Raw genomic sequence first — 27,193 nt, forward strand, 5'->3', positions numbered from 1 at the left:
GAAATTTTGATTCTGTTCTCATTTAAATCCAAGCCTGTAAAATTTGCACTTTCTAAAACAAGGTGAGAACCAACCTTTGAAATTCACACTCAACCAAATGTTGTGATGTGGCTCTCCAACCAACCAAAGTTTACAAAAATGCACAAAGGCAAAGTGTGCACCAAAAGGAAATATATTCCTGAATATAACAAAATACATTGTATTGTGTTAAATTGCTGACTTCAATTAAAACAGCGCACAGTGGTGCCTCAGATTAAGAACTTAATTCACTCTGGAGGTCCGTTCTTACCCTGAAACTGTTCTTAACCTGAAGCACCACTTTAGCTAATGGGGCCTCCTGCTGCCGCCGCATCGCCGGAGCACGATTTCTGTTCTCATCCTGAAGCAAAGTTCTTAACCCGAGGTAATATTTCTGGGTTAGCGGAGTCTGTAACCTGAAGCATATGTAACCCGAGGTACCACTGTACAACAAAATGTGAAATTTGCACTAAATAATAGTAATCACAAATTGCTGTAGAAATCTAGGGAGCTGAATTTACTACTGGAAGAAATGAGGAATTGAGAGAACTGCAACTGGCAGATCTTTCCATCTCTGCTTCCAGGTAAGCATGCACAGAATTGTGGTTGTTTGTCCTGTGCAAATTGGGAACTCAGACGCTTTTGCATGGGGGACGGGTGAAAATTGCCCAGGGCTGCACCTGTAGAAATTACCACTCCTTTCCCACTACTAAAGATGCAGACAAGCAGTTCTCTTTTCCATCTAGCCCACTTCCCCACTGCTTCTCTGCCTTGTGTGGTGATGTTGGCTTCCTGTCTGAGGGCAGGAAGTGGAGCCAGGCTCTGTCAAATGCAAACATTTCCACCCTGTTTGACTAGATCCCGATTGATTTCCGTGTCACTCTGCCCTGCAGAAAACCCTGATAAAGTGTCGCTACCCACGTTGGTTAAACTGGCAAAGACTTTATATGGAGGCGTGGTGATTTAAACCTAGTACATTTTCGAAAGATTGAAATAATCTGGAAAAAGAGAAAGAAAATATTGTTATGAGTTTGCGAGGGGGGGACAGACCCCTCGTAATCTCTACATTCAATGGTTAGAATTTGAGCAAACTCATAAATTCAAGGATCTAGCAAGGGCTAGAAATAATACAGGCCCTCTTCCTCTTTAGGCCAGTGCGGGGTGAGTTTTTGAAGAAATAAAAGGCTGATAATGGCCTGTTTTGTTTGATAACAGTAAAGGTAAAGGTAGAGGGACCCCTGACCATTAGGTCCAGTCGTGGCCGACTCTGGGGTTGCGGCACTCATCTCGTTTTATTGGCCGAGGGAGCTGGCGTACAGCTTCCAGGTCATGTGGCCAGCAGGACTAAGCCGCTTCTGGCGAACCAGAGCAGCGCACGGAAATGCCATTTACCTTCCCGCCGGAGTGGTACCTATTTATCTACTTGCAGTCGCGGGGATTCGAACCGCCGACCTTCTGATCGGCAAGTCCTAGGCTCTGTGGTTTAACCCAAAGCGTCACCCGCATCCCTTGATAATAGTAAGCCACTCGCAAAACATAAGACCCGCTGCCCTGTAGCTTCTGGGATAGGTTTACCATTGGCCTGATGTAAGCAACAGGAAAAAGTGCCTTTGAAGTGGGCTGTTCCACCTCTGGTGGGGGACAGTTGTGCACTTCTGGATAATTTGCCCACCTTTGGTCCCCATCCTGCCCTCAGCCCTCACCTGTGGCTCCTAGAAGCTGTTGGCATGGAAGCCGTTGGGAGGCAGAGACATGAAATGGCATCAGAGGAGGGAGGAAAGGAAAGAGGGATAGAGGCCAGTGTTGTCCGCTGCACCCCTGACCATCATTCAAGGTACCTTTGCCACAGCACACTGATTGAAAACCACTGCCCTACACAAATCCAGAGTGAAGTTCCTAAGGACTTGTATGCCTCTTTCCAGCAACTGCTGCAGCCAAGCTGGTGCCAAATGTATTACTTTGCTTTCCTTTGGACCACATCAGTGAGGGGGGGTCTTGTCATCTGGGCAGTCCTAGGCTTGCACCCTTGCACTTTGGTGCTGCAAATGCAACAAAAATAATATGGGAGGCAGCAGTTATGAGTTATAAGTTAAACCTGATTGGCATGAAGTACAAGCACTACTAAAAGGGACGTGGGTGGCGCTGTGGGTTAAACCAGAGCCTAGGGCTTGCCGATCAGAAGGTCAGCAGTTTGAATCCCCGCGACGGGGTGAGCTCCCGTTGCTCAGTCCCTGTTCCTGTCAACCTAGCAGTTCAAAAGCACGTCAAATTGCAAGTAGATAAATAGGTACCACTCCGGCGGGACGGTAAACGGCGTTTCCGTGCGCTGCTCTGGTTCGCCAGAAGCGGCTTAGTCATGCTGGCCACATGACCCGGAAGCTGTACGCCGGCTCCCTTGGCCAATAAAGCGAGATGAGCGCCGCAACCCCAGAGTCAGCCACAACTGGACCTAATGGTCAGGGGTCCCTTTACCTTTTTAAGCTCTAGGCTATGGTTTTCCCAGTAGTGATGTATGGAAGTGAGAGCTGGACCATAAAGAAGGCCGATTGCCAAAGAATGGATGCTTTTGAATTATGGTGCTGGAGGAGACTCTTGAGAGTCCCATGGACTGCAAGAAGATCAAACCTCTCCATTCTGAAGGAAATCAGCCCTGAGTGCTCACTGGAAGGACAGATCCTGAAGCTGAGGCTCCAATACTTTGGCCACCTCATGAGAAGAGAAGACTCCCTGGAAAAGACCCTGATGTTGGGAAAGATGGAGGGCACAAGGAGAAGGGGGCGACAGAGGACGAGATGGTTGGACAGTGTTCTCGAAGCTACCAGCATGAGTTTGACCAAACTGCGGGAGGCAGTGGAAGACAGAAGTGCCTGGCGTGCTCTGGTCCAGGGGGGCACGAAGAAGCGGACAGGACTAAACTACTAATGACAAGTTGTTATTCTATAGGCAATTACTTCTAGTTTCAGGGATCTTCACGGTCATTTCTTTTGTTCTGTGTAATTTCTTGGTTCGGTGACGGTCTTTTTTTCACCGGCCCAGTGGCGTAGCGTGGGGGGCGCAGGGTGGGCCGGCCGCACCGGGCGCAACATCTGGGGGTTAGGGTTAGGGGGCGCAAATCCACGGGTTAGGGGGCGCAAATTACTTGCCTTGCCCCGGGTGCTGACAACCCACGCTACGCCACTGCACCGGCCCTCTTCCTCCGGCTGCCCTTAAAGAGGCAGCGGCGATTACCCAAGACGCCCTGCCCAGCCCGCCGCCGCCGCCCCACCCCGCGGCCGCCCTGCCCGCCCTCCCTTGCCTGGCGGAGCCCGCGCTTGGCAGGAGGCTGCTGCCAAGAGAAGGAGCAGAGCCGCGGCGGGAAGCGAAAGCGACGTCTCCCCTTTCCGAGCAGGGGCGCCGCGCTGCCATGGAGTCGTCCAGCAACGCCGAAGGGTGCATGGGGCAATGCACCGGCTTCATGCGCACCCACAAGGGAATGATCCTGCTGGCCGAAATAGTAAGAGGGCGCGCACGGGCGGGAAGGAGGGATGGCGCGATCTGCAAAGGAGGCGGGGGGCGCCCAGGGCAGGAGACGGGGGGGGGTCCCTAACTTCGCGGGGCGGCGGACGCTGCGCTTTGCCCAGAAAACTCCTTTCTCGCGTTTCCATAACCCGGCTCCCTCCGGACCCCACGTCCAGCAAATCGACGAAGTTCAGGTTTTCCAAAGTGGTTGGGAGGAGTTGCAGCTGGGGTGCTCCAACATGACTGTGTGGGTCGGGCGGAGTCTGCCCCCCACCTCCCACTTTGTAAGTGGCTGGGCAGGAACAGGCGGTCACGTCCGTTAGTGGCGCCCGCCGAAAGTTGTTGGCATGTGTGGCACCGGGCGGAGGGGCTTCCCTCGAGCCCCTCGCCACCCAAACCTTCCCCAGTATCCTCGATGCCTGTGCCAGCCCGCCTCCCCGCGCTGGGGATGGAACCCAGGCGTCCGAGGTGGCTTCCCCGGCCCCGCCGGAGATTGTGCCGGGCGGGGAAACGCCCTGACGGGGCAGACAGCTAAGCGCTGCCTCGGCCGAGGAAGAGTTAAGGAGGAGGGGCGGCGGACGTGTCTCCCGCGCGTCGTCGGGCCGCGGGTGGAGGAGGGTCACGGGACGGCTGCTGTCCAGGGGGAGAGAGGGAGGGACGGTGCTGGGAGACCGAGCGGGGCCTCCGCAAGCCCAAAGGGGATGGATGAGCGAAGGGCAGTTGTCCCTTAAGTTTCTTCCAACGGCAGTGAGCCCTGGACGCCTGAAGCGCGTCGGTTTGCATTCGCTGAGCCCCGCTTTTCTCTTCCTGCCGCTCGCTGCGCTTTCCCTTCCTGTTCCCTGTTGCAGCTCGATCTCGCCCTGGCGCTTTGCTTTGCGCGAGTTCGGCATCGTTAAGCTCCGCGGGGCAGAGACCCATCGCTTGCTGCGTCCCCTGGGCAGGGCGAGCATAGGGAGTCAGACTTCAACAAGCCGGGCTTCCCGGGTCCCCCCCCCCGCCCCCGCCCCCTTGATGCCTGCAGGTTTGGAAAAGCGGCGAGGCAGAGGAGGAAAAGGCGCTTTGCAGTCCCAGGCAGGTTCCTATCCCCGCGGCTGGCGGTTGTTCGACGGCCTTGGGGTGCCCAAGTCTGGCTGCTTGCCTCTCCCTGCCCGCGCAGGGCCTTGGTTTTGGGTGCGGCTGAGCGTGTGCCTCGCTGGTCGCCTCCCCGGAGCGCCGGGTGCGCGCATCGCGGGTGACTCACCGTTCCCGTCTCTGGGCACAGAGTGTGTGTGTCTGGCACGGTAATTGGGAGTGTCTCTTTGCGGTTTGAATTTACAGCAGTAGTTGCTAAACAGTTGCAAGCTTGTAGGACCATGTGGTCCTGCTCCACCTCCCTATGACATATATGGGAAAGGATAGGTCCTCCCCACCCTTCTGAATAGCTGTATATTTATCCTCACTAGTTGTCCTGGGACTTAGTACAGCTTTTATTTTTCTGAAAATGGAGCTGAACTTCCACCACCCATCACACGGCCTCTTTCTTTCAGAGGGGTTCTTCTCGCTGAATTCTTGCTTCTCATGCGGTTGTTCAAGGGGTACAAGTTTCTCCAGAAAAATAAAAGCAACAACCCTCTTGCTCTCTCATAACTTGCCCACAAGAACTGCTTCCAAGTAAACCTGTTTTGGCAATGTAAGCCAGACCAAAGAAGCCGCACTGCCTATTTCAATACCAGGGTTCAGCGCTGGAATATGTGGAAGGGATGAGAGTGTTTCTGAGCATGTGGGGTAGTGGAGTCACACCCACACACCTGGGATTGGCAGCTTTGCTCTGTAGCTCTTGGGGGTCTTAAATTCCCCCCTCCAAAAAAAATGCTTATTAAAAAGCCTCTAGACAAATCATTGGGGCAATAGGTCTATTAACAGCAAGACAAGGAAGTAGAGCTTCCACGTTCAGTGGCAGTAATGTCAGTGAATACCAGTAGCCAGCTGGCAGGAACCCTGAGCAACATACAGGGTAACGTTTTGCATTGGGGAAAGGCTGTCACTCCGTGGCGGAGCATCTGATATGCACGCAGAAGGTCCAGGTTCAACCCCTGGCATCTACAAACACAGCAGGGAGAGATCCTGAAGCCCTGGAGAGCTGCTGCCAGCCAGTGCAGGTGGTCAGAGGTCTGATTCAGTCGAAGGCACCTTGCTACGTTTCTGTGCAAATCCCACTTGTCTGTTCTTTACCTACCCCTGGAGAGTGACTTTTAGGAGTGGGGCAGGATCCTCCCTTTGTCTTTTCAAAGAAGGATAGGACAATATGGCTTCTGTCTCCATTATGGGTGTAGCCCTTTCTCTGCCATCTGTGGCAGAGAAGTTGTTGCTCTCCCCCCTCCCTCTTTCACAAATCTTTGCCACCTCCATTAATAATTAACAGAAACCGTTTTTTTTCTCATTCAGTTTTTCAGCCCTGAGAATTGGAAGCAGAACCTGGACATCTTGAGTCCTAATATGAGTATTTTACCTTCACAAACTGAAGGATCTTAGGAATGTAGAAAACTGCCTCATGCAAAGTTTTGGTTGGTCCAAAAAGGATGTGCTTTAGCCAGCTTTTTAGACATCTTTGTTCTAAGGGCTTAAAGCACAGTTGTGACTTCCCTCCTTTTTCATGATTCCTTGTTTGCCATGTTATCCTCACAACAACCCTGTGAGGTGGGGCTGAGGAGAGCGACTGGGCCAACAACTCTCACTGAGCTTCATGGCTGAGTTGAGTTTATAACTTGGGATTTTGCAGTCTAAATCCAACCCTCTGTAACCGCAGCACCACACGAATCCTGTGTTATGGAAACCAAACAGGAGATTGCTATTACTCAAATGCTGCAGGACCAATAATCTACTTTTTAATCTTAGAAGAGAGCATGCTCTTTAAGGCTGCAGGGCTGGGTGTTGTATCTGCGTGGGAATGACAGAGGGTTTTCCTTTTTTCAAAAAAGCTGGGCCTAGGAATAAATAGCAGGTCCCAACAAGGCCCACAAGGAAGGTGAAGAGAACAAGGGAAGGATTTGTGCTTGCCTGTGCCGTGCTACGCCCTGTCACTCCCAAGGGCTCTGGGTGCAGGTGCGAGTGCTGCCTTGCCTTGTTTTTAAAATAGCAAGCAAAGACCACATGTTCATTGAGTCAGTTTCTCTTTATCCATTGGAAGCCACAGTGGCTCCTGTCTTCGTGGGATAAACAAAACAACACTCTCTGTGTCTGCCCCATTAAGGCCCAAATACAGAAGAGAATGTGGATTTGTTCCATATCGATTGAGGTGAAGTAAGTCCTACTGCTTAGTCTCCATACAGTTGCTGTGTCAGATTAGAACATGGGTAGGAAAACTAAGGTCTGGGGGCCGGATGCGGCCCAATCACCTTCTAAATCCTGCCTGTGCACGGTCCGGGAATCAGCATGTTTTTACATGAGTAGAATGTGTCCTTTTATTTAACATGCATCTCTGGGTTATTTGTGGGGCAAAGGAATTTGTTCATTCCCCCAAAATATATATATATATAGTCTGGGCCCCCACAAGGTCTGAGGGACAGTGGACCGGCCCCCTGCTGAAAAAGTTTGCTGACCCCTGGATTAGAATCACGCCAGTGTAGTGTTTGGGGATGAGGAACCTGGTGTGCTCTAGATGTTGCAGGACTGCATCTCCCATCATGTCTGAAGGTGGCCCCTGGTGGCTGGGGCTGATGGGAGTCAGAGTCCAGCACTGCTTGGAGGGCTAGTTGAGAAGTTGGAATAATGTAGCAGCCTAATGTCACCTAAAACCTGCTCCTGTTTCACTGGAGATGCCAGGCATTCAACAGGGGAGATTTTGCATGCCAAACAGATACTCTACCACTGACCGGTCCGATGGCCAATCATAGCATTGTAGAATTGTAGAGTTGGAAAGGGACCATGAGGGTTATCTAGTTCAACCTCCAATCTTTGGCCCAACTTGGGGCTCGAACCCATGGCCCTGTTCTCCCAACTGAGCCACCCCTTCTTATATATCAGGTTCCCCATCCCTGATATAGCCTGGCAAAGGAAAACTATTATTTTAGACCATTCAACCCATTCTTTACTTTTACCCAGTCTTTTGTTGACAGTATCTTCTGAATGTATTCCTTGCCATTCTATATAGGTGACACACATTCAAGGATGGTTCTGAGACTGTGCAAGGCTGTCATTTGGGAATCGAGAGCAAATTGCTCCCGCTCAAGGTTGCAGTTAGGCGATTTCTGACTCTGGTCTTAGAGTTCCTCCAGACTGCCTTTTGCTCTGTGCTTTCCAGACACAACTCCATACTTTAAAGCTCTGCAACCAAGTAGGGTTTGGTTTGGTTTGGTTTGGTTTGTCCTAGCGCTTTCCTCAGGAAAACCTATGTTTTGCTGCTGAACTGGAGCAAATGGCAAGCTGCAGAAAACATACACCTCTCCAACATCTTTTAGTCATGTTTTGGGAGTGGGGGGAAAATTCCAACCAGCTTTACTAAGGACCAGTGAAACAGCAAACAGTGAACTATCTTTCAAGTTCCATAGAAATATCCTTCACGCCTTATGTTAAAAGGGGGGGAAAGAGTGAAGGAAAATACATTCCTGGTAGAATAAATCTGAGAACCCCTGTCTGCAAATATCCCAGTGGCATAGCGTGGGTTATCAGCACCCGGGGCAAGGCAAGTAATTTGCACCCCCTAACCCATGGATTTGCGCCCCCTAACCCGTGGATTTGCGCCCCCTAACCCGTGGATTTCCCTAACCCCCAGATGTTGCGCCCGGTGCGGCCGGCCCCCCCTGCACCCCCCACGCTACGCCACTGAAATATCCACAAACTAATCTGGATCAGCAGTAGCTATTATTATACGTTACAGGAAAATAGATTCTGTTATTAACAGAAGTTATTAACATTATACATTACACAGTATTTTTCATCGTTTTGAGACTTGTGGGTTGAATTAGGTTAGTTAGTTAGAACAAGACGCACTCTCCCTTTTGGAAAATGTACAAGCATGTAGTTAATTCAGTTAGCATTCATTGGAACTAATGGGTTCCTTGTAATGCTGAGAGCAAGTATGAAGATATTTGGCTGGTTCTTGGCCTACGAAACCTGGATTAAAAATCACAGGAGGGATGGAATCCACAGAAGCCAAATTGGGTAGTATAGCTTAGTAGTTGGAGGGCCTGTAATCTTCCCCCACTCACTGACACATTTCTATTATTTAAGCTAATTTCCCAGTCCTGTGATTCCCCTCCTCCTGTCAGGTAACTAAATTCAGAATTACCCAAGGTAGATAAATAAATTCAGGCACAAGCATTGATTCACTAGGGGTGGGTGGGGAGAACACTTTCAAATATCACAAAACTTCTGTTAGGACTAACTAAAAACCACACTAGTGTTTGAATGTCACCGTCTCCCATAGGGTTTGGGTTTGCTTTGGGGTTTTTTAAACCAGCCCACACATCAGTATTTGAAAGCAGCTCAATGCGCAGGAGATAATGGCGACTGCCACTCAGTCACAAGTTTCACTTGCTTATATCTATGCAACAAGCAGTGCTTGGTTGGCCTCATCTGATCAAGAGCTTATATCCGTTTCTGCACAGTTGGCAAGATAACTTCAGTTGTCTGTTCCAAGCCCTTTAAAAAACCCATTTCCTTTTCTCTCTCAACTTTGCCCATGTAACAGCTCTGTATCCCGTGCCTGGGGTGGAGGACACACGTTTAATTCCTTCCCATGTGTTATGGGAAAACTCAACATATCCCACCTTTTTGCTGTAATTACAATGATTTGGCACATACAGGGATTCCCTGGTGCTCAAAGTACCTCCCATACATTAGCTTGATAGTAATCCAACTGCTCCTGTGAATGAGAGTGGTTTGGTGCCCTAAGGCAACCTGGTGAGTTCATGGCTCAGGGGGTGTTTTTAAACTGGGGACGGTCCCAGCTTGCATTCTTGGTTCATCTGTCAGGATTGTGCCTGAGGGGGTACATGTTTTCTGTCCTTGGCTGCTATCTGCTTATCTCCCGCTTGGACTACTGCAATGTGCTCTACGTGGGGCTACCTTTGAAGGTGACCAGAAACTACTGTACAACTAATCCAGAATGCGGCAGCTAGACTGGTGACTGGGAGCAGCTGCTGAGGCCACATAACACCGGTCTTGAAAGACCTACATTGGCTCCCAGTACGTTTCCGGTCACAATTCAAAGTGGCCTCGGTCCAGTATACCTGAAGGAACATCATTCTACCTGGACACTGAGCTCCAGTGCCGAGGGCCTTCTGGTGGTTCCCTCACTGTGAGAAGCCAAGTTACAGGGAACCAGGCAGAGGGCCTTCTTGGTAGTGGCACCCGCTCTGTTGAACGCCCTCCCACCAGATGTCAAAGAAAACAACAACTACCAGACTTTTAGAAGGCATGTGAAGGCAGCCCTGTTTAGGGAAGCTTTTAATGTTTGATGCATTACTGTATTTTAATATTTTGTTGAAAGCCACCCAGAGTGGCTGGGGAAGCCCAGCCAGATGGGCGGGGTATAAATAATAAATTACTGTATTATTATTATTATTATTATTATTATTATTATTATTATTATTATTATCCCTCTTCAGCTCTATCTTGTGCCTTTCCTTTGATTCTGCCACCCCCTATTTTAGAAGTTCTGTCTGTGCTTCTGCTTTTAACTCTTTGGCATTCCTCTTGGGCTCTTCCCGTGGCAATTCTCTCCCCGCTCTTTACTTCTGGCCTGTGAAAGTGGAGGCCTGTTCCTTTACGTTTTTATTCTGGACCTTGGCATACTTGGCAGGAGGCTCCTAGTTTGTTTAGCTGTTGCCCCAGTGATTCCCTTCACACACACACACAGACACACATGCTGCTTCCGCCTGGCGCGCTGGCAACCCCAGTGTGCTGACGAACAGATTGGCCCTTTGTTTCCAAGGTCCACAACTGGAATGTCTAGCTGTAATTGTGTCTACCAGTTGCCACAGCTGGAACATCTCCTGCAAGTGCTCTTCCTTCGTTGGAGGAGAAGCCCTGTGCCCTCAGACATCTTTGGAGAATGCATGCCTAGGAAACCCATGTTAAATCCCTGGCATGTTTAGCTTAAAAACGTATTTGGTAGCAAGGCTGGGTGGTGAGTGGCGGGCAGGGAGACCCATGCTTGAGAACTGGAGAGGTAGAGACTCTGCCATCTATATATAGAGAGCACAAGTGAGTGAGACTCGAGGCCAAGGCATGCTTATTTTTCTCTCTAAGATCTGCCCGTAAATAGAATTCTAGTCCTTCAGGCTCTGGCAGGTTAATTTGCCACAAAGCAGACGGAAAACCCCTTGCCCCCCAAGGTACCTATGTAGCAACAATCCCCACTACACCCAGATATCCTTTGGGGTGTCCCTCTTTTTTTAAAAAAAAAATTAGCAATTTCAACATAACAAAGTATCAAAACATATCATATTCTTTATTTTCCCCCTTTTCCCCACCCCGCATCAAACCTTCCCTCCCTCCCCCAGAGACTGCCCTCAGCTCCTCTCTCTGATTTCTCACCACATATTACTCTCTGCATGTTAAAAAATTATACATATCCTTACATTATCTATCTGCCATGTTATCAGCCAATAAATTTGTGGATGTTTATTCAAAACATGCCAAGGATTTCAATTCATTCTGTTGTCTTTTTAGATAATTTGTAAAAAGCTCCCATTCTTCCTTAAAGTCACAGTTGTCCTTGTCCCGCAGTTTGTATGTCAATTTAGCCAACTCTGCATAGCTCAATTTTTCTTGCCATGGGATGTCCCTCTTGATACATTGACGTATGATAATAAATGGCTGCTAGATTATGTTACCAAGCTAGAAAACTTTTTCATCTTACATGCAGCATAATGTCACTTTGTAGCCTGCATTTGGGGGGGGGGGGTGCGCGCGCACAGGCATACTGCCAGCTACAGTGGTACCTCAGGTAAAGTACTTAATTCGTTCAGGAGGTCCGTACTTAACCTGAAACTGTTCTTAACCTGAAGCACCACTTTAGCTAATGGGGCCTCCTGCTGCCACTGCGCCGCTGGAGCACGATTTCTGTTCTCATCCTGAAGCAAAGTTCTTAACCTGAAGCACTATTTCCGGGTTAGCGGAGTCTGTAACCTGAAGCATATGTAAACTGAGGTATCACTGTACTTGGAATGCAAGCAAATACAAATCTCTGGTTTTTTGTTTGGGGACTGGAAATCCACTAAGCTGTTAATTTATCCTGGTGCCCCACATGCTGGTTTCGCGCAGAGAAGCAAGGCCAGGTAGAGCCTGAGAGTGAGAAATCTAGTGTGCGTCCAAGCCACGCTTTTGACAGTCTGCCTTCAGCAATCTCTAAAGGCGCTCATCCCTTTCATGGGCTGTGAAAGTAGCTTCATGAATCAAATTCTTGGCAAGGAAAACAGGCCCTGATGCCGTCGTGCACAACTCACTGACTCAGAGTTTCCCACCAATTTCCTTGGTTCGTCCACCTTCCTTCCAAGATTGGTTCAGTTCCACCAAAGCCGATCTAAGTGAAATTGTGGAGAAATTCTTTCTGAAAGGCTGGAACTCCTGGTCAATGGAGCATGGTCACTTTTGGAGACAGAAGTTTGGCAGACTGGACCAAACATCTCCCATGTAGGGAAACCTGAGGCTAGGCTAAAAGGTAAAGGTAAAGGGACGCCTGACCATTAGGTCCAGTCAAGGACGACTCTGAGGTTGCAGCGCTCATCTTGCTTTATTGGCAGAGGGAGCCGGCGTACAGCTTCCGGGTCATGTGGCCAGCATGACTAAGCTGCTTCTGGCGAACCAGAGCAGCGCATGGAAACGCCGTTTACCTTCCCGCCGGAGCGGTACCTATTTATCTACTTGCACTTTGACATGCTTTCGAACTGCTAGGTTGGCAGGAGCAGGGACCGAGCAACAGGAGCTCCCCCTGTTGCGGGGATCCGAACCGCTGACCTTCTGATCGGCAAGCCCTAGGCTCTGTGGTTTAACCCACAGCGCCACCTGCGTCCCAAGGTTAGGCTATACTAGTTTAAAATGCAGGTGAGGATTATGGCTGAATGCTTCTTTGTCAAAAGCATCTAGGTTGTGCTATGCTAGCATACTGAGGCAGGCAGAGATGTACCCAATGCGCTGGAGTATTTACAAAGAAAATATCTGAGCATATCAGACCACCCTGCTCAGCAGGGCAAGCCCAAGACATTTTGGCACCTGAGGCGAACCGTAAAATGGCGCCCTCCACAGGGAAGATGGTGTGAGTGAAGATTTATATCGAGAACAAGGATGGTAGGAGACCAGCAGAACCTCCAATTTGCCAGTGGTACCTCGGTGTCAGGGAACTGACATCGGAGCCAGAAGTGGAGGCAGGGCTCCCAAGCGATGCCGGAGAAGGGCCAAGCAGGGAGAGAGGGAACTCATCGGCTGGGGAAGGAAATCAGCGTAACACCAGGGATAAAGGGGGGCGGATGGGGGAATCGGAGAGGGGTCTCCAGGACTCTTCGCTGGAGACCAGCGGGGAGAGCACAGGTCCTCCTCTGCCCACACCCACCCTGCGCAGAAGACTTCCGCGCAGGGAAAGTAGGCGTAGACTTGGCGTCAAAGAGCTTCTGTGCTGGAAGAAGTTTAAGAAACGCCCACTGACGGATTCTGCTAGCGACTGAACAGCCACGAAGTGAAGGGCTGTCCAGTCAGGAAAGGTTTAACCAGGCTACCTAGCCAGGAGTGGTGGCAACTTACGCACGAGCAACCCCCATACATTCATTACACTCGGGTTACAGACGCTTCAGGTTACAGACTCCGCTAACCCAGAAATAGTACCCCAGGTTAAGAACTTTGCTTCAGGACCTGCCCTGCCAAGGAAACTGAAGAACATTTTCATGTATGAGACAACGCAGCAAGAGTCTTAATATTACAAGGATGGAAGAATGAAGAAATCCCGACCAAAGAACTGTGGCAAGAGAAACTGTTGGATTTTGTGGAACTGGCGAAATTGACACACAAATTGCGTGATAAGGACAACTGTGACTTTAAAGAAGAATGGGAACCTTTTAAAAACTATTTAAAGAAACAACAAAATGAACTGGACTCCTTGGGAGGTTTTGAATAAACATACACAAATTTATTATTGATAACATATAGACAGATAAATTGAGGATCTTTACGATTTTATAATATGCAGAGAATAACATGTGTTGAAAAAAACAGAGAGGAGCTGAGGGAAGTCTGGGGGAGGGTGGGTTTTTTGGGGGGAGGGGGAGGGATAATAGGGGGAGAGAAATGATGATGACATGTTTTTGATAAATTGTTATGTTGAAATTTCTAATAAAACTATTTTTAAAAAAAGAAAGAACTTTGCTTCAGGATGAGAACAGAAATCGCGCACTGGAGCTAAAGTGGTGCTTCAGGTTAAGAACAGTCTTAGGTTAAGAACGGACCTCCAGAACGAATTAAGTTCTTAACCCAAGGTACCACTGTATAGAGGTGGTGGCCAAGGAGGGGGCAGATCCAGCCTTGCAGAAGCATGCTGCAGTCGTTGCTGCCACTGCAAGAGCAGCAGTGGACGGGGCATTCCTTGGGGGCTGGATCTGCTTTGCCTGTCAATCCTGCTGCCTGGGGCGGCTGCCTCACCTTGCCTCATGGTTGGAGCAGCCCTGTTGCCCAGGCATTCCAAGTGGCGCAGTCCCAAGAAGGCTGCTGAGTGTTTGTCATTTCTTTGCTTTCACACCGGAATTACTAACGGTTTATACTGACTCTCAGCTAATCCTGCAACAATCCTAGTAATACCTGACCAGGTATCAGAGAAATAAATTGTCTACTGCAACTATATACCGATATAATATTATATATATATATATATATAAAAAAAATCTATTATTATTATTATTATTATTATTATTATTATTATTACCCCATCCATCTGGTTGGTTGCCCCAGCCACTCTGGGCAACTTCCAACACATACAAAAACATCAAACATTAATAGTAACAATCTGATCCAATATAAAAAGTCACAATAACTTTAACATAAATTATATCAAAGAAAGCAGCATTCAGCAATCCATCAGAATCTAATAGTAAACAGTAAAATTAAACATCAGCAAATAATAATTAAACAGTTTACACTTATCAACCACAAAAAGGAATTACCAATCTATAATCAATGGTGATAGCAGTCACGAAATTAAAAGACGCCTGCTCCTTGGCGATGGCAAACCTAGACAGCATATTAAAAAGCAGAGACATCACCTTACCAACAAAGGTCCGTATTGTTAAAGCCATGGTTTTCCCAGTAGTGATGTATGGAAGTGAGAGCTGGACCATAAAGAAGGCTGATCGCCGAAGAATGGATGCTTTTGAATTATGGTGCTGGAGGAGACTCTTGAGAGTCCCATGGACTGCAAGAAGATCAAACATATCCATTCTTAAGGAAATCAGCCCTGAGTGCTCACTGGAAGGACAGATCCTGAAGCTGATGCTCCAATACTTTGGCCACCTCATGAGAAGAGAAGACTCCCTGGAAAAGACCCTGATGTTGGGAAAGATGGAGGGCACAAGGAGAAGGGGACGACAGAGGACAAGATGGTTGGACAGTGTTCTCGAAGCTACCAGCATGAGTTTGGCCAAACTGCAGGAGGCAGTGGAAGACAGGAGTGCCTGGCGTGCTCTAGTCCATGGGGTCACGAAGAGGCGGACACGACTAAACAACAAAAATCAATGAAAACAATAGCAAGTTGCAGTGCATAAAATACCATGAAACATACAAAACCATATAAAAAGATCAAATTGAGAAACAAGGAAACACAACTTATAAAACTATTTTTAAAAAATAAAAAGAATATCCCTGAACTCCTCTCTTCCCAGCTGCTGGTCTGGGAAAGGCTTAGAGGGCTGGAATATGGGGCAAAGCATGTGGAAACGACATGGGGAAGAAAGTCTCTCTCCCCTCATAAAATGATATGTCATTATATTACCTGTTTACAACAACTAACTAGGGCTGTGTGATACCCGGTTTTCAACATTGTGATATATCACCATCTAAACATTATGATATATTGATCTATGCCAGGGTAGGAGTGAGGAGATTGTTCCACTGTGCAAGCAGAAATGCTCACACTGACAGAACAATCTCCTGAGCACGATGTTGAATTCCACCCACAGGCTCCATCAGTGGAGGGAGAATATAGCCGTTGTGGCTGCTGGCTGAGCAGTAATAGCAATAGGGTACAGTAGGGCAAAGGGAAATACCTGCCTGCCTAGCTAACAAGGGCTGTTGATATGTTTTTAGGCACCAGGCAAAATTATTTCTCTTTAATCAGGCCTTTGGCTGATTCTATGTCCTTTTAAATGTGTTTGTGGGAGGGAGCATTACTGGTTTGGCTTTGTTCTTGCTTTTATTATGTATTTTGTGTTCTCATTTTGCATTTTTATGTTGTGAACCACCCTGCGATCTTCAACGGGCAGTATATATTATAATTTAATAATAATAATAATAATAATAATTTTTATTTTTTATTATCAATAATTATACAATATAATTATATTATATAATATTATTATAATTATTAATAATTATTATATTTATTATTATTTATTATTATTATTGCTGGAACAGGTAATTTTCAGTCCCAGGGTTTCACTTCTGAACCCCAACCTACAATATTAGATCTTTGAAAAATGCTTCATTTATGATTACTATTAAGTCGATTATTTGTACCCCACCCACCTGACTGCCAGTTCTTCTCTCAGTGCTTGTCTTCGCCGCTCCTTTTCATGAGTTCTGCCCTTTGACGGCTCTTTTTCTCCTTTCTCTGCCAGATTGCGTGCATCCTCATCCTGATCTGTTATGGGGCCTCCGTGACACCAGGCTACTCGGGTTTAGCCTGCTTCATGCTCATTTACGGCATTGTCATCTTCATCTTCTTCATGTGTAACTTGCACCACCAGATCACTTTCATCCACTGGGGATGGACGGTAAGCTTCTCTTCTGCCCCTGGCACTGGGAATGTGGGGCAGGGCATTCGCACAGCATGCCCAAAGGGCCTGGGAATGTGGGGCCCACATCACTTTACAAGAGCTTTCCCCACCTGGGACTACAACTTCCATCATCCCCAGTCAGCATGCCCAAATCATCTGGATTGCGGGTGAGAGGGGGGCAGATTAGGTTGTGGTTCAAGGGGGGGGAGAGCAGCTTGCATGTGTCTGTTGCTTAAAAGTATAGACCAGGCATAGGCAAACTTGGCCCTCCAGATGTCTTGGGACTACAACTCCCATCATCCCTGACCACTGGCAGGGCCTTGCAGAGCCAGGCAGGGGCCGGGCCAGGTAGATAATGTGCCCCCCCTTTTTTTACCCTGGGGATAACTGAAGTCTTATAAACAAGTATATAAATAATTTTCACAAAGGTTATGCTGACAAATAATTTTATTTCAAGGCTTGAACCATATTTGCATAGAAAGACAAAATGGATAATATGGATATACAATAGTGCTTTTTAAAAAATACATAGGGAAAAGGATTATTTTAAGTATTTACATTTAAAAATGCTTTCCTAGCTTTCTTTTCTGCGAATTCTTGAATTCGGAAAAATCAAGCAACTTCACCTTATCGTGGTTTATGTTTATCATTGCTAAACCATTTAGGCGTTCTTTGCGCTTCCGCATTCGCCCCAGTGCATCCCCTGCGATTGTGAATACGCTGACCGAGGCCCCCTTTGGAATTGGAGGCCCGTGCCAAGTGGCCCATATGCCGCCCCCCCGGTCTGGGCCTGACCACTGATCCTGTTAGCTAGGGATGATGGGAGTTGTAGTCCCAAAACATCTGGAGGTTCAAGTTGCCTCTGCCTGGTATAGGCTTTGTCCCTGCCCTGCTCCTTCCTCCAGTGTGCTGGAGAGGAAACAAACCGGAGGCCGTGTTCAGGTTGCTTGTCAACCAGCACTCACGGGATGTCCCCCCAACTCAAGAAAAACACTTTGCACACCAGTATGAAATCATTCGGGATGCAGGTGGCGCTGTGGGTTAAAGCCTCAGCGCCTAGGGCTTGCCGATCGAAAGGTCGGCGGTTCGAATCCCTGCGGCAGGGTGCGCTCCCGCTGCTCGGTCCCAGCGCCTGCCAACCTAGCAGTTTGAAAGCACCTCCGGGTGCAAATAGATAAATAGGGACCGCTTACCAGCGGGAAGGTAAACGGCGTTTCCGTGTGCGGCTCTGGCTCGCCAGAGCAGCGATGTCACGCTGGCCACGTGACCCGGAAGTGTCTCCGGACAGCGCTGGCCCCTGGCCTCTTAAGTGAGATGGGCGCACAACCCCAGAGTCTGTCAAGACTGGCCCGTACGGGCAGGGGTACCTTTACCTTTACCTTTACCTATGAAATCATTCTGCAGTTTGTCCCCCACTCCATGCTGACTGGCTGAGGGCAGGGAGTGACCGTGATCCGAGCACTGCGCGCTGACCTGCTGTTCATTTACTTGAAACTGCTTAAAGCATGGGAAGGCAAACTAAGGCCTGGGGGCCGGATCCGGCCCAATCACCTTCTAAATCTGGCCTGCAGACGGTCCGGAAATCAGCGTGTTTTTACAGGAGTAGAATGTGTGCTTTTATTTAAAACGCATCTGTCAGGGGCTCAGGAGCAGAAGCACAGGGAAGAGGGGAGATGGAGAGCGAAGGGGAAGAATCTGAGGGCAGCGTAGGGGAAGATGACAGTGGCCCGAGAGATTCCATGAGCCTCTCCAGCGAATCGGAAGATTCACAGAAGGGGGCTCCGATGGCCAGGGCAAGGGGGGTCCCGGGAGGGACGCACCAGAAGCTAGGGGCCAGCAGCGACTCCCAAAGCAGCAGCTGGAGATCGGGACCAGTTTCCCCACCAGAGCGTAGCGGGGGGGGAAGAGTCCCATGAGTCAGGGCTGACCACGCCCCTATCGCTGAGTGAGGGAACGGAGGGGAAGTCAGATCCAGCTAGCCCCCCCGAAGGGGGAAGCAGTGACAGGAGCAGTGTAACGGTCAGGAGGAAGGTGGCCGGGTGGGCGCGCGCGCCAAGTTCAAATGTACAGGCGCGCGGGACAGCAGGGAGCTCGGATTGGGAGCCAGGTCCTAAAGCACGCCGGAGGCAGGGGGAAGAATCCGGGGACTCTTCAGCATCAGAAGAGTCCAGAAAGGACAACTCCCCGGCGGCCAGACGGACCCAGAGGAGGAAAGAACAACGGAAGAGGTGGAGTAAGGCTAGAGTCTTAAACTGGTGTCTAGGGGGAGGAGACTCAGACGGAACTTCGGCGGTCTAGGGTTTAAGACGTAGAGCTGCGCGCTACGGCTTTGGAATGGAAACTGAACTTCAATAAAGACTTTTGTATATAACCACGACCTGGCGTTGGTCCTCTGTGAGCTGGGACCTTGGGCAGCTCTGACAGCATCTCTGGGTTATTTGTGGGGCATAGGAATTCATTCATTTCCTCCCTCCCCCCAAGATCTGAGGGACAGTGGACCGGCCCCCTGCTGAAAAAGTTTGCTGACCCCTGGCTTAAAGGGTGGGGTGGGGTGGGGAGGTTTTCCTTGTGGACAACCATGGGCGTAGCCAATATTTTTATTGAGGGGGCAGGACTTTGTTGGGGGGGCAGAACCTATGTGATTGGTCAATTAGTTAAGTATTTCTATTGTTTTACTTGATGGGGGGTAGCTGCCTCCTCTCTTGGCTACGCTCATGCGGACAACCCTTCTGGGTGTAACTTGGCTAGTGGCAGTCAGGGCGAAAGAGGTGACTCTTGCCCTTGTAGAGTAGACTTCGTTCCAGCCATGCAAACTTCTGAAGTTTCTACGCACCAGCTCCCCATCTCCACCCAGGCAAGCAACAGACGTTGTTGTGGTTCACGGACACTTCCCAATGCCGGATTAAGCCCTGTGGAGGCCCCTAGGCAAGCAAAATCCTGCCCCACCCCCTTGTAAAGGCTCTCTGGTGGGATGGCATTGAACTAAGAAAGATTGATTGTACATTTCCTTCAAGATCAAATCAATATTATTTTGAGCCATTGTCATGGTGCCCCGAAAAGGCATGGGACCCATAGACTGGTGCCTACTCAACCTATTTAGTAATCTGGTACTGACACTTTCTTACTAGCTGAGGAGAGTGCGGAGCAGGACCAGTGAGGGAGGTGGTCTGGGCATGGACTGGGAAGCTGATCGAGGGCCAGGTAGAGTCCTGGAGAATGGCATTGAGCCCCCAGACCTGAGGATTCCCACCGCTGGTTTGAAGCAATGAGCAAACTGGGCCACTGTGTCTATCTGTGCTAAGGGTTCTCCACTGAAACAAACCAAATTCTGCATTTTAAAATATCCTGCCTACATTGCGCTGAGTAGAACTGGGGAGGGCGACCTCCTGGCAACCCATACAATGTGTTTGTATGTTCTTTACTTAGCTATTAGGGACGCGGGTGGTGCTGTGGTCTAAAGCACTGAGCCCCTTGGGCTTGCCAATCGGAAGGTTGGCAGTTTGAATCCACGCAACAGGGTGAGCTCCCATTGCTCTGTCTCAGCTTCTGCCACCCTAGCAGTTCGAAAGCATACCAGTGCTAGCAAATAAATAGCTACCACTGCAGCAGGAAGTTAAACGGCATTTCCGTGCGCTCTGGTTTCTGTCACGGTGTCCCATTGCGCCAGAAGCAGTTTATTCATGCTGGCCAAGGAAAGCTGTATGCGGACAAACGCCGGCTCCCTTGGCCTGAAAGCGAGATGAGCGCCGCAACCCCATAGTCTCCTTTGACTGGACTTTACCATCCAGGGGTCCTTTTCCCTTTTCCCTTTATAATTCGCTATTTAAAAAAAGCAAGGACCCTGTCCTCTTCTCTGTTGGACCACCTTAAGTCTCAAAAAAAACCCATCTACCTTGAAGTTATGGTGGTATTAAAAATGTGTGTCAAGGATTGGCTCAGAGGTAGGTGGTTGGCTCAGCTAATCCTGCTTTAACTTCTTTGATAACCCTAGTTCCAGTATTAACTTTTTTCTCCCTTTCTGTTGCCTCCTTTTAGGATTTCATAAGGGCTCTCATTGGGGCTGTTGCTTTCCTCATCACATCCCTTATCGTTCTCATAGGACACAGAGATGGAGCTGGCATCGCAGCTGCGGTACATAGAAGCTAACAAAAATTCATGGAGGGGAGGGAAAGGAAGCTGGAGTGCTAATTTGGCCAGCAGCAGGAATATGTAGGAATGTTGCTGTGAACGGGGAGACACGAGGCACATTTGGGCTTTGCTAGTTGGAGAACTCCTGTAAGGATCTCCTCTACACCCATTTAGCAGGCCCCTTTGAGAAAGATACAATAAGAGGGCTCTCTGCAGGCACAGCTATATTAAGGTTACCAGATTTTTTTTCAATGAATCAGGGGACACTTTTCAACTTCAGTAGGAATGAATGGATTTTGTCAGGGAACTGATTTGTAAACCTGGGGACTGTCCCCGGGAAACGGGGACGTCTGGTAACCTTAAGCTATATGGCATGCATGCAGTAAGTGGGGAGATAAAAGTTGTTCATCCTTTCTCATAGCACTTTGTGGACATCCAACGAAGCTGAACTTTGGAAGTTTTAGGACAGATAAAAGAAAGTGTGCATTCAAACTATGGAAGTCACTCCCCAGGAGGCAGAGAAGGCCACCAATTTGGGTGGCTTTAAAAGAGGATTAGACAAATTCGCAACCCTAGCAGCAAGCAGTCTGGCTTAGTCTCCATGAACCAGTTGCCTCCTTCAGTATGTGGCAGATTAGCCAGCATGGACCACTGTCTTGTCAATATGCATGGGTAATCCCCAAATACTGTGCCCAACTGGCTGTACAAGATCGCATGCCTCCGTACCCAAAAGAGATCACTATGTATGGTCCTTCAATGGTTTAAATTTGGAGCAATTTCTGAAACAATGCATGAATGATTGGCTGTGCCTCTGCACTGTGAATCCTGTATAAACACAACTGGGGCCCATTGTACTGCATACACATTATGCTTTCAAAGCATATTCAAAGCACATTCTTTCCCTCAAATAATTCTGGGCACTGAAGTTTAAGGGTTCCTGGGAGTTGTAACTCAGAAGGATAAACTGCACTTTGCAGGGTCTTCAAAGGTCCAGTGTGCACTACAGCTTTGTGTTGCGTTGGGTTTCCTCCTGTTGAGTTCTTGGGTCTTTTCTTCATCTCCCAAACACAAAGAAGTTAGCTTATGGCTTTTTCACTTTTGCAGTCACCATTTTGCCAAACAGGAGTCTGAAACAATGGATATACTGTTGGGTACTTTCAAGCCATGCTGATTTTTTTGGTGAGCATGCGCTTTAAATCACTCCCACTTGAACTCAGTGGGACTTCAGAGAGCTTAACTTTGTCTAGCTCATGCCCCAAATAAATGCACAATCAGTGCAACCGAATCAAAATTGCCATGCCTCTTGGCGCAAGTAGCTACTTTAATTTAGAAGAAGCAAAATGAAGCTTGACAACCCAAATAGAGGAATAAATGGGACCATTCTACCAAAAGCAACTGCCAATAATAATATAAAAAGCCCACTTCCTACCTGGAGTACAACTGCAGAAATGTACTCTTAAAAGCAGATAAAGGCCCATACTAAACTTCCACTTCCTTCCGACAGGTGATTGGAATGCTGACAGGAATCCTTTTTGGCTACGATGCCTACACCATCTTACCAACCCTCAGGAAATCACATGCAGCAGCTCCCACTGGTAGGTCTTCTCTGTGCAAGGAAGAGTGTGATCCTGTGGCAATTGGCGGCTCTTAGATGGCTTTTGCTTGGTGCATCAGTAATCAGCCAGCCAGCCAGACATAAGAGAACTTGCTAGCTAGTACACACACACGGTTGAAGGGTTTGCATGCTGAACAAGCCCAACTCTGTTTTGTTTCATTTGCAAGCCTCGGCCTTCCTCACTCAAGGCCCTGGCTGAGTTGCCATTCAAGTTCTAACTGCTCAGAAGCTGGGTGCCCTTTCCAATTCATTCCCATTGCCGGTGTGGTAGTTTGTGAGTACCATAAACACTGTGCTTTGATATGTTTCCCTAGCAGGGGCACCATGTAGAAGGGGCTGTAAAGGTAAAGGTAAAGGTACCCCTGCCCGTACGGGCCAGTCTTGACAGACTCTGGGGTTGTGCGCCCATCTCACTTAAGAGGCCAGGGGCCAGCGCTGTCCGGAGACACTTCCGGGTCACGTGGCCAGTGTGACATCGCTGCTCTGGCGAGCCAGAGCCGCACACGGAAACGCCGTTTACCTTCCCGCTGGTAAGCGGTCCCTATTTATCTACTTGCACCCGGAGGTGCTTTCGAACTGCTAGGTTGGCAGGCGCTGGGACCCAGCAGCGGGAGCGCACCCCGCCGCAGGGATTCGAACCGCCGACCTTTCGATCGGCAAGCCCTAGGCGCTGAGGCTTTAACCCACAGCGCCACCTGCGTCCCTAGAAGGGGCTGAGGGGGCCCTAAAATTTTCAAGCAGGTGACAAGGTCCCCTCAATATCCCACAGCCTACCCATGTCTGGTATGGGCCTCATCAGGCCTCCCCACAGCTGGAACTTCCCTTTTAAAATGCAGTGGTACCTCAGGTTACAGACGCTTCAGGTTACAGACTCCGCTAACCCAGAAATAGCACCTCGAGTTAAGAACTTTGCTTCAGGATGAGAACAGAAATTGTGCGGCGGCAGAAGGAGGCCCCATTAGCTAAAGTGGTACCTCAGGTTAAGAAAAGTTTCATGTTAAGAACGGACCTCTGGAATGAATTAAGTTCTTAACCTGAGTTTGACACCAGAGCAAATTTCTCTCCACTTTTTCTGTGTGAGGTGATCTCCATGCTTGGAGACCTTCAAATTGTAGTTGTGATGGATTTGGGATTAGAACATGCAGTGAAACCAGATGATGGAGAAGCAGGATGGACAAGCCAGGCAAAGAAGAGAAGAGGGAAAACATTGTGAAACAGCAGCCAGGTCCTATTCAACAGTCCAGGAAAAAGGGAAGTTTTGCAAGTTGATCTTGTGATTTTGCAAGTCACACTGACTAATGTTTTTGCTGCTTACACCACTTGTCTAATCTCCCTTGTTGAAGGTTCACAGTTCCACTTGGGGGGCAGGAGCTATGTTTTGTATGGTATTACAGTCGTAGTGGTGAAGCCCCTCTTCTGCACTGCAAGGTGCAGTCATTTGTAGGTTAATTAATGCACCACTCACTTGATGGTGCCTTGTCTGTGTTTCTGCGATGGTTGTTCATTTGTTGTTGTTGTCTCGCCCAGTCTACCAGATGTTTAACTGCTATATACAGCCTTAGAAATTAGCACATTTTGCACCTGGCTTTCGACCAAGTGAAGATGCCTGGATTCCAGGATGGTGTCTGACATATCCACCACCTGGAGGTGCATGCCTGGGGATCCTTGGATCTGGACTGTTTTCACACACTAATAGCCCTTCCTGTCAAATTCTATCCGTTATATTTTATCTGCCCAATCGGAATGAATTTCTGGAACCAAAATGCTTTTTCTGTGCAACCTGAGCAGGAGCAGTCACAGTTAAGAAAAAGAGGTCGGAATAGGCCGATATCTATGTGGACTGTCCCTGGATCAAGTGCCTTTTCTTCTTTAAGTTCTCCAGGCTCTTAACTGAGCTCAAGGTTGTCCTCTGAACTACTCAGATGTTTAACTGTGAACCAATCCCAGTCAGTCCCACATTTGAAAAATAAGACTTTAAAGCTGTCTTGCCCCAAAATGGCAACTAGACATTCCGTTTTGGCAATTGTAAGCTTGGTTTAGGGCAGGCACCCCCAAACTCAGCCCTCCAGATGTTTTGGGACTACAATTCCCATCATCCCTGACCACTGGTCCTGTTAGCTAGGGATGATGGGAGTTGTAGTCCAAAACATCTGGAGGGCTGAGTTTGGGGGTGCCTGGTTTAGGGAGACATTTGGGCCCTAGCTTATATATCTGAGTTTCTAACACTGGCTTATATACTAAAGCCATTCCCAGAAGACCCCCATCTCCTTAAGTGTAACTAGATATACTCAAAGCACTTGACCAAATTGAATGGTCATTTGTGTTAAAGATACTGGAGATACTGAGTGCGAAGAATCACTTTCTTCATGTAGCAGTCATGCAAGTCAGTGGTGTGGTGTCTGCCTCTTTTGCCCTCCAGAGAGGACTGCCATCTCACTTCTTCTCAGTATTAGTGATAGAGCTATTTTATCTTATATTATTTTCTGCCGATTTTGTTGTTCCTTGTTCTTTATCATTACTTGTTACATTGAAAACATGATGATTTTGGCATTTGTCTGCTCCTTTACAGGTCCTTCAGATGGGATCTGAAGACACGCCGTTCTCTTGCTTCCACATCATGACTAGGCCCCAATCCTGGACCCATCACCTTTAGTTTCCTGCTGGATCTCCTGGTAGAAAACTACCCCAGTCTATAAATTTGACAATGTCACCCCTCTCTTCTGGACGTCTCAGTGAGGTTCACCAATTTTTGAGAAAGATAATTCCACTCTTATTTCTGCCAACGCTCTCTCCTATTTCTGACTTACCGTAATTGTGGAAAACAAAGGTAGCTTCTGTCAACTTGATAAAAGAATTATTGGCCCCCAATAAATGGGCTCATTGAGGGAGGACGGAGAGGGGAAGCTTCAAATCAGTTTAGGGGCTCAAGCAGTTTACACAGTGGGCTGAGGGGGGAGGAAATGGGACCCCTGGATTCTATCTCCAGTTCTAGGAAATGTGGGGTGGAGAATGGAGTGGAAGAGAACTCCACAGAATCATTTTAAGTGCCTTCCTTTTTCTGTGCCTCAGTTTCTCCTCATTTAAAATGGGGAGAGCGGACCAGAGGCTGGTGCTTGCATCTAGTTAGCTTATGCTCACTCTGGGGTCTCCAGCCTAAGAGATCACTATTTTTAAGAAACATAATAAAAAAAAAGCTTAGGGAGCGTGTGTTTTGATGACTCTAGAAGACAATGGACCTAGTTCCTTTGAATGTTGTTGAGAATTTATTAAACCACCTCGACTGCCAATTATAATGGAAGTGATTGCCTTTTTTGTTGTTGAACTAACACTCAAACTTCATCTCTCCCAGGCAGCCTTCAGCCAACCTGCCCAATATGGAACTGTCTTCTCTCCTCCTTCCAGGCACATTTTGCTAAAGATATTCTTTACCTTTCACCTCACACCCAGTTACCCTGGCAACTTTCTGTCTGCCCTGCCCCAAGATCCCTCTTAAATGGGCCATCAACACATTTCTGTCATGTTAGCCCCTCTTTCCCAGGTGAGGCCCTGGCTTGGAAAAAGATTAGCCTGAATTTTTGCGCTGGACTGCAGTTTTCCCTTCAATTCCAAATGATCAAAATCCTACCATTTATTAATTTCTAGGATTTAGGGGGTTCCCCAAAAAAACTCACAACTATATAAATATATAAAGTCACTTCCCCACCACTCCTTGCACATCTGTGCTTCATGTTCTGCAATTCTGCATAAACAAAAATGTGGTTGCAAAGATGTTTTGGAGTTGGGTGGGTGACACCTGCTGAAATTTTATATCGGGGGGGTCCTGAGTCATATCTTGGGGGGGTCAGCGAGTGAGGTTCCAATGCTCTGCTTAGCTTTATTTCCTCTTAGTTTATTGCTTCCACTCTAATGTAAAATGAGCAAACATTTCATAATGGGGAAATAGATGCAAATATGCCCACTTTATAGCGGTCACAGAATCCAGTTTCCTTGGAAGAAAACTTGGATTGCTTTGGTGTAGACCTTCTGCTTTTTATTTTGGTGTCATGCAAAGTGGTCATAGCCTTGATTATGGGCTCTGGGTGATATAGATATACAGTGGTGCCTCGCAAGACGAAAATAATCCGTTCCGCGAGTCTCTTCGTCTAGCGGTTTTTTCGTCTTGCGAAGCATCCCTATTAGCAGATTAACGCTATTAGCAGCTTTTAGCGGCTATTAGCGGCTTAGCGGCTTAGAAAAAGGGGGGAAAGGGGAAAAAATCGCAAGACTCGCAAGACGTTTTCGTCTTGCGAAGCAAGCCCATAGGGAAATTCGTCTTGCGAAGTGCCTCGAAAAACGGAAAACCCTTTCGTCTTGCACGTTTTTCGTCTTGCGAGGCATTCGTCTTGTGGGGCACCACTGTATATGCAAACAGGCAAAAGGGTACAGGTGCTTTTTGCTTCTAGGGGAATGAGGAGCTGTCATGAGGAGCATCACATTATCCTTAAGATTATATCTTTGTGGGCAGAGAGAAGGGAGGAAGGGGGAGGTATGTTTTCCCTAGCCCACCCTCACTTCTCTATTGCTCTTTCTTCCCTTTCCTATCCGTCCCTCATGCAGCTTGATTTTGTGTGTGTGTGCACGTGCTTGTTCAGTGAAACAAATGTTTTAAAACGCAAATAAAACATGGCTGAATTAGTACTAACATCTGCTTGCTCTTTTGAGTGCCTTTATAAACACTTCTGGCCACTGTAAGACTTTCCTTGCTGCCCTTTGAAAGAAATTCTGTTTTAAAGCACACGGTATCTAGCCCTCGTGAAGAGATAAAATTCTGATTATACAGACAAGGCAGCATTCTGCAGGGGCCAAAATCACTGCACTCTGTGACTTATTTATCCTTCTCTTCCTTCTCCTACCCACCGGCCTTCTTTCCCTCAGTCTAGTTTCTCTGCTGCCATGAGGGCCAGATGGAACAGCCAAATGTGGCCCCTGGAGCAGCTTG

General features: G+C 48.2%; 1 protein-coding gene and 2 long non-coding RNA genes across 3 annotated transcripts; all 3 read left to right on the forward strand.

The window, feature by feature from the left end:
- Positions 1 to 3,332: 3,332 nt before the first annotated feature.
- PLP2 (proteolipid protein 2) lies at positions 3,333 to 25,508 on the forward strand. The gene is made up of 5 exons (XM_079960164.1): positions 3,333 to 3,511; positions 16,314 to 16,469; positions 20,508 to 20,603; positions 22,105 to 22,195; positions 24,785 to 25,508. Exons 1-5 carry the CDS (start codon positions 3,422 to 3,424, stop codon positions 24,802 to 24,804), a joined length of 453 nt encoding a protein of 150 aa, XP_079816290.1. The 5' UTR covers positions 3,333 to 3,421; the 3' UTR covers positions 24,805 to 25,508.
- Positions 11,459 to 13,591, forward strand: LOC307206788. The gene is made up of 2 exons (XR_013834494.1): positions 11,459 to 12,147; positions 12,517 to 13,591. It is a non-coding gene; the product is annotated as an uncharacterized lncRNA (long non-coding RNA).
- Positions 22,202 to 23,981, forward strand: LOC307206786. The gene is made up of 2 exons (XR_013834492.1): positions 22,202 to 22,541; positions 22,926 to 23,981. It is a non-coding gene; the product is annotated as an uncharacterized lncRNA (long non-coding RNA).
- Positions 25,509 to 27,193: the final 1,685 nt, after the last annotated feature.

This window comes from Podarcis cretensis (assembly GCF_951804945.1).
Source record: "Podarcis cretensis genome assembly, chromosome: 17".
Classification (NCBI taxonomy): Eukaryota; Metazoa; Chordata; class Lepidosauria; order Squamata; family Lacertidae; genus Podarcis; species Podarcis cretensis.